Genomic DNA, 7,516 nt, shown 5'->3' with positions numbered 1-7,516 from the left:
AAAAAAAATCAACTAACGCCTTTCATTCCTTAATAGGAGTAGGCGAGGCCTTTATACCCTATCTAGCTTTTGGAGACTGAGTGGGCAGTTCAATCTCCACGGGTAGCCAATCAGAGATAGCTGGCCCATGTCAATCACTAATTATAGCAGCCACCGATGAAGAGGCTGGCAAACAAGTGCTGCCATCTCTTGGTACCTAACCCTAACAAGATATGTCACTGTCTGAAATAATGTGGGTACTACGGTTGTTTTTCTTGAGTTTACGGAATGAAAAACCTGAGTTTCCGGGAGGAAAAATCCACTTGCTTGTGCCAGGGATCAACTAACTCGGGAACCAGTCGAAGATAGGCTTAGAAAAAGTTCCTCCAGTCAGCGACTAGACTAGAACCTAGGTGGCCAGGTGCAGAGGATGCAAGCACCACTTCCACTGAGCTACACAGCCCTTAAAAAAAAAAAAAAAAAAAATCGGAACCTATCCCTACTTTTTCTAGGTGATCTGAGTCTCGCATAACGCGATTTATATAACGCAGAATTTTTGTGGAACCTAACATTCGCGTTATACGAGGGTTATATAAATATAAAAAACTTACCTTGCTGAGGAAGTCTATGAGAGAGTCATCCACCAATACGCACAATGAATGACCAGAAAGGAAACTACATTTACCATGAGACTGGGAGAGGCATATTGTCAACAGCAAAATGGATAGGATTTACGAGTGAAGTTATACACACACACAGGAGGAAGATGGTAGTCAAAAGTATGCATATGCACCCCTGAAGCATATGTACTTTTGACTACCTTCTTGGTATTGGTTGGGAAATCTAAAGGGAGGAGGATAATTCACCATGATAAATAATGAATGACAGAAGAAACTGCCAACCCAATTACAAATGTTACACATTTGGCAATCAGTCAGCTCACATATGTACTGTAAAATCACATGAATGCTGCATAAAATAAGGTCATGTTTGTTTTTGTCTGCTAACAAATCTATATTTGTGCAAGGTGTTTACTGTATTATTATTTTTATGTGAATTTCATTCCCAAAGGCTGTAAAAACTAATATATTAGCATTATAGGTTAGATAATTCAGAAATTCTCTAGACCAAACACAACTTGTTCACCAACTAAAACATTATAGCTATTATTTCATTCTTATACAGAAACAATTTTAAATAACCTACTAAGCTGATTAATTTATCATACGTTATAAAATATATTAGAATCAACTGCATATTCTATGATGTGCAACAGATCACATAAATAAAGCCAATACAATTCTGTACAAATTAAGTTTTCCATAATTTATTTTTTTCTTCAAGCTCATTATTTTATAACTTTACATAATTTGTATAATTGTCAAAGTGCTACATGCTATTAAAACTGTTTTCAAAAAATTAGATTTGAATCATAAGTTTTTTTTTTTCTGGCACTATTTCAATTACCTGACATTCTCAATAATCAAAACCACTAAAAAACAGACCATACTGCACAATACTTAACATTAAGAAGATGTAAAACAAGGCAGTGCATTAGTGAATAAATTCTATTGAAGAAAGTCAAACAAATATGAACAATAAAGAACAGCAAATCAGAACATTCCAATTTTAACACAGTGTCCATACCAAAGAGGTATAAAACACTGGAAGACAAAATTTCAAGTAAGTCATGATATTTCCACGGAAGAACTTTCAATATACAGTATATATAATTACACTTGTATACACAAGAAATAACAGTGAGTTTACTGTAGGCACATAGCAAGACATCACCGCGTGGTTTGAGAAACATACTTAAAGAAAAATAGCTACTGTTTATAAAATAAAATAAAAATGTACAGATGCCCTTTCATACTAAAGAAATCTAAACTCCATAATATACTTTTGTTCAAAACTGTTCCAATCAATAATCTTGAAATTACAATCAAGGAAAAAATGTTATAGTAATATCTGCATACATTTCTTCCTCACCAGAAGTCCTAGATATTTTAATAACCTGAACTGCAACTTTTATATCAATGTATACATGTGCATATTATCAACCTTCACAAAACATGATAGTCATTTTAAAAGGAAGCATCACAGATGACTTTGGTTGTCCATTACTAGTTAATGGAAAGCAGTCAAATTTTGGCTGCTCCCATTGCTTCAGAAAGATCATCTTCATAGTTGCTATTATTTTCCCATCTGACATCTGGACTCCATGTATATGAAGGGGAGATACTTAAGTCTCTTCCTGAAGGTGCTGGTGAAGGGTATGGAGGACAGGAAGGGGGTACAGGTGTGGATGCAACTGCCCTTTGCCTTTGGATCACAGTAACTTGACTACTTATATGATTATTAATTTCATCATCTTCATATGGTCTTCCAGTTGCAGGATTATAAAATCCAGGTGTGTATGGTGGGGGTGGATCTTCTACAACAAAAATAATGGTTTTAAATTACTAGAAGTTTAACAGAGACATGTGCATTAAACATAATATAAATTTTAAATAATGGCTTCACACATGTAAGAGAAAACTAAATATAATTTATTACCCCTATATATTTTGCTCAATATGTCATGAGCTTCTTTCAGGGAGAAGAAGTGGTAACATTTAAATTCTGAATACAAGAATGAGTCATACAGCATGCATATAATAGCACATCTCAGTCATAGCTGTTACAGTAGGAGGAAACACTATTATAGTTCAGAGATGTGAGAATAGATGCATAATTAATTAAAAAGATTAAACAATTGGGAAGTGACTGCTGTTTATAATTTTTTAAAAAATTAATTAATTATATATCTATTCCATCTCTGAACTCTAATAGTGACTGAGATATGTGATATTATACAAGTGCTGTATGACTCGTTCTTGTATTCAGAATTTAAATGTTGTTACCAATTCTTCTGACTTCTCCCTGAAAGAAACTCATGACATATTGAGCAAAATACATAGGAGTAATAAATTACATTTAGTTTACTCTTACATGTATGAAGCAATTATTTAAAAATTAAACTATATAATGCATTTCAAAATATATACATGAATATTTTCTGTTCACTAGTATGGATTAATAAATTACTCTATCTCATTAATATAATCATTAATGTTTTTAATTTAATTTAATAAACTCCAAATTCCCAGAGGCTTTTCTGAATATATTGCGACTTATTAATGATAATTTCAAGAAATATTATTGCTGCTTCTAGCAGTATATTTTGTTCAAGTGGTACTGTTCTTACTCTATAAATTTGCATAAATTATGGAATTTATATATATATATATATATGTTAAAGATACCAAGCTATTTTAAACCTGGTTTTACTCCATTTCCCAAATAAGCAAACAGATAAACAAGGCAAGTCTAGCTGACCCTGCAGGTAGTGCAAGACCAAGGTAACTCATGGTAAAAGTAGAATAAGCTCTAATCACTAATCTTAATATTTACCCATAATGCAAAGCACATCTCCTGGAGGAGACATATGATGCTTTGTATTAAAGGCAAGGGGCCACTACCCAGACCGGTTTCGACCTTTATTGAGGTCTCATCGGTGGGAGCCAGTACTTTCTATATATATATATATATATCCTCCCACAAGAGTAACAAGAACCTATAGTGCATCAGCTACAAGAACCAAAAGCACAAGAAAAATTCCTACGCATCAAGTTATCTACTGCAGACTTTGCAGCAATGGCAGACCAGCTAATAACGATGCTACTGTGAAAGGCACAAACATATGCAACAGTCAGGCATCCTTCTGGATTGTTGAGCTCTGGGTAATTTGTACCCCCCCCCCCCCCCCCCCTACACACCAACTCATCAGTCTTAGGCATATGACCTTTGTGATATACAAGGATCATCTGGAACACAGATGTACAAATCTGCAGATAAGTGAAAGCAACAAAAATGTTTCTTGCAATCTGGGGCAAGACTTGAGAGCATTTTAACTAAAATGAATAATTTCAAAATATGGAACAGAAAATAGCAAGAAGGTGATAATATTTCCTCTTTTTAGGTAAAAGGAACATATTTTAGAACTACTTAGCAAACACTTTCACAGAATTGTCTATCTAGCATAAATATGCAACATTGTCCAACTCTAAAAGGCTATTACAGCATCATTTAATATATACTCACAGAGTGTACAGGATACTATGATATTATGAAATAATTAAGTCTGCACCACTACTAGCTTCCCATTAACAATTTTTTTCTAATTAAACTGTTATTTGTTAGGTCTCCAATATGGTCACAGCTAACATTTCTATCTTCTAAGGCAGGGGTTCTCAACCTTTTCCAGTGCCTTACCACTATATTTAATTCAAGATATTAGATGTACCAGTAAGGCAGTGGCTCACGTACCATCAGTGGTACACATACCTAGGTTGAGAATCCCTGTTCTAAGGTATTACAAATTACACTAATCTGTGCATAACGTGTCTGGTCTTTTCCGTTATCTTTGCATCAAACACCTGTTTGTTGTCGCTTCTATTCAAGTGACCATTCCATCTTAAATCAGTTATGTTCACCTGTTCTTGAATGCTAATAAAGTTCTACAAGTTTTATAGGTTGAAAATTTAACAGCTTATATAAGTGAAAGATAACATTTTAATAAAAAAGCCTAAGGAATCATCCTTAAACAATGTCACACAGGAGTGAGTCTGAGAAAATGACACTGTAATAGTGGTAGGGTATTACGATGTGTGTGTTGACATGTTATTATATAATATGTAAGTATTGGAATTAAATAAATTTATACAGAAATTTTAAAAAGCTACTTTATTTTATTTTATATGGAAAAATCGCTTTGTTCTCTTTATATCACAAAAAAGTGGGGAGAGAAAATGAAAACAAAAGTCTCAAAAAACAATGTAATATCATTTAAGAGTCAACTACTGCTATTTTACTTTAAAGATACATCATTTTCCCAAAAAATAGTATAATAGCCATCATTTGAATGAAACCTGTAACATAAATGATAAAGGATGAACCATGTAGACAGAGTAAAAGATTACTGAAAATTAAGCAGCAAAGATTTCATATAGAAAACATCATCAGTAGAATGAAAAAGGAATTTTATAATGAAAGAACACGAGAAATACAACAAATCAGCATTGCAAACTAGAAAGATAATATCAAACAATTAAATAATTATGTTATTTCTGATATTCACTAAGAATGAGAAATTAGGACAGTGTAATAAGGCCTCACAAATATTCATTTTTAAAAATGTTTCTACAAACTAGGCAAGTAACATTTCCAAGGATTCCAAGTGTTCATTCTCAAAACTATAGTGTTGTTCTAAAAATCGAGATGTAAGAGAAAGATTTCATCATAAAATATTATTACAGGAATCAGAGGAATAGCCATTATCAATACAATTATAAGATAAAAAAAAAAAAAACAAACAATTCAAATGAAAATGCATGATATTATCTGAGCCCTCCAGGGAGTCAAGGACTCATCGAGGGAGGCTGTAAATTACCTGACCCAACTATCATACCTTCCCTTAAATTCATTTACACTAGATGCACTCACTACCCATAAGGACAAATTATTCCACTCACTCACTGCTCTCCAGGAGAAAAACCTAGCTCTTAACCCTTTCTTGACTGAGAACAACCTTAACTTCCATGGATGCCCCCCCCCCCCCACCTTTCATATAACAAAAATTTCATCATTTGAAATGCTATACTACCCATTCAAAAGTTTATAGACCTTTATCATATCACTCCTCTTTCTCCTGTTAACCAGAGTCTGTAATCCACATACTCGCAATCTGTCCTCATAATCTAAATCCCATAATCCGAATATAATTTTTGTAACTCTTCTTTGCACCCTTTCCACAGCTTCTTTATCCCCTTGGAACCTGGGAAACCAAATCTGCACACAGTAATCCAAGTGTGGTCTTATCAAAGCCTTATAAAGAGGCAAAATTACTTCCTTATCCTTACATGTCAAGGTTTGCTTCAACATAGCAATTATCCTCCGAGTTGTATTTGCAACTTTTGCTATGTGACCTTTGAACTTTAAATTCTCATCTACCAATACACCAAGATCCATTGCCTCTTCAGTTTCTTGTAGCATAACCCAGCTAATATAATATGCCACTGGAACTCTAATCACACCAAAGTGCATAACTTTACGCTTACTGACATTAAACTGATAGCCATTTTCGTTTGCCCAGATTTCCAGTCTATTCAAATAATTTGTAATTGCTGAATATCAGTAGCATCCCTGATTGCCCTGCCTATTTTCGCATCATCAGCAAACAATTGCAAATCTGATGATAGATCCTGCTTGATGTCATTAATGTATAGATTGAACAATAATGGCACAAGGACTGAACCCTGAGGCACACCACTGGTTATTTTATTTTATTTTTTTATTAATCTTTTATACTGTCCAGATTAATAAAAAGGAAATGTCCAGACATTTCATCTAGACTTGATATAGGCCTAAGCCTTTACAAGTGTTTTACCCTATGCCTGTTCTAGTTATTATTGTAGTCATTCTCTGGTGGCAACGCCATGCCACCAGTGTGCACTGTAGGGCCTCAAGGAAAGAACTTTTATATCCTTCTGCGTAAGCCCAAGCTGTTTTAAGTCCTTATAACTATCTGCACTCCATACGCCATGTAAAGAGATGGTGGCGCTGGTAAACCTCGGAGTTGCCCCATGCTCCTCCCATATCTTACTAACTAGATCTTGGTTATTTTTATAATAATTTACTTTATTATTATGGCTATAGGCTAGTGGGTGCCCTGTTCCCACCACCTGGGGCATCAACTACTCAAATGTCACCATCTCTTTTAATCACTAAGTCTGGTTTACACAAACTCACGGAGGTCCTATAATGTGGTTCCACTGCAGTCTCCCAACCGTTGTTCTTAAAGCGGTTGTTCAGAATGGAGACCACGGCATCATGCCTCCTCATGCGGATCCCATGGGTGTGGAAGCAACACTGGGCTATATGAGACAATGTCTCACTGTAGTGGCAGCCAGTCCTACAGTTGGAGTCGTCACTACCCCATCGAGCTGTGCGGGCTTGAGTAGGCAAAGCATTGATCCTCGTCCTGATAAGGTCAATATACTCGAACCCAGGGAGGAGTCTGGTGCCATCCCTTACCCAATCATGCTGGGGATGCACCAGATATGACTCTTTTAAAGGAGCACCATTTACAGAACAGTGCAACAGAGATGCCCATCTCTTGTGTTCTGCAGGTGCTGCCTCAATTAAAGTACCTTGATAATGGGATCAGCCTTTAGCCAGCCTAAAGTCTTCTTATATTAATGGGCTTGTCTACCCATTTCTGTATGCGAGTTCATCATGTTCACCCCAAAGGGAAGGGGTGAACATGATGCCGAGGTATCTCCACTCTTCCAGGATGGTCAAAGCATGCAACGGCCTCCCATGCAGGGAAAACTCTATAGTCTCGACCTTAAGCTTCTCGTCACGACCAGAGGGGACAAGATTAAATCTGGAAGATTCACATCTGCTGTATACCACTTTTTTATATCTGTCTGTC

The 7,516-nt window shown here is 35.5% G+C and overlaps 1 protein-coding gene across 5 annotated transcripts in view; it reads right to left on the bottom strand.

Moving 5' to 3' along the window:
• Window positions 1-1,290: 1,290 nt before the first annotated feature.
• LOC150108954 (uncharacterized) overlaps window positions 1,291-7,516 on the bottom strand; it is a 243,700-nt gene continuing 237,474 nt past the window's right edge. For all 5 annotated transcript variants that reach the window (XM_090404513.1, XM_090404522.1, XM_090404504.1 and 2 more), the window contains one exon: window positions 1,291-2,416. In XM_090404513.1, the coding sequence (XP_090260639.1) occupies window positions 2,124-2,416 (293 nt within the window). In that variant the 3' untranslated portion in view covers window positions 1,291-2,123. The remainder of the gene's footprint in view (window positions 2,417-7,516) is intronic.

The sequence above is a fragment of the Typopeltis vanoorti genome, chromosome 2 (assembly GCF_054136105.1).
Source record: "Typopeltis vanoorti isolate ZY-2024b chromosome 2, IOZ_Tvanoo_1.0, whole genome shotgun sequence".
Lineage (NCBI taxonomy): Eukaryota > Metazoa > Arthropoda > Arachnida > Uropygi > Thelyphonidae > Typopeltis > Typopeltis vanoorti.
The sequence above is the reverse complement of the archived record's forward strand: the minus strand, read 5'-3'. Positions and strand labels throughout refer to the sequence as shown.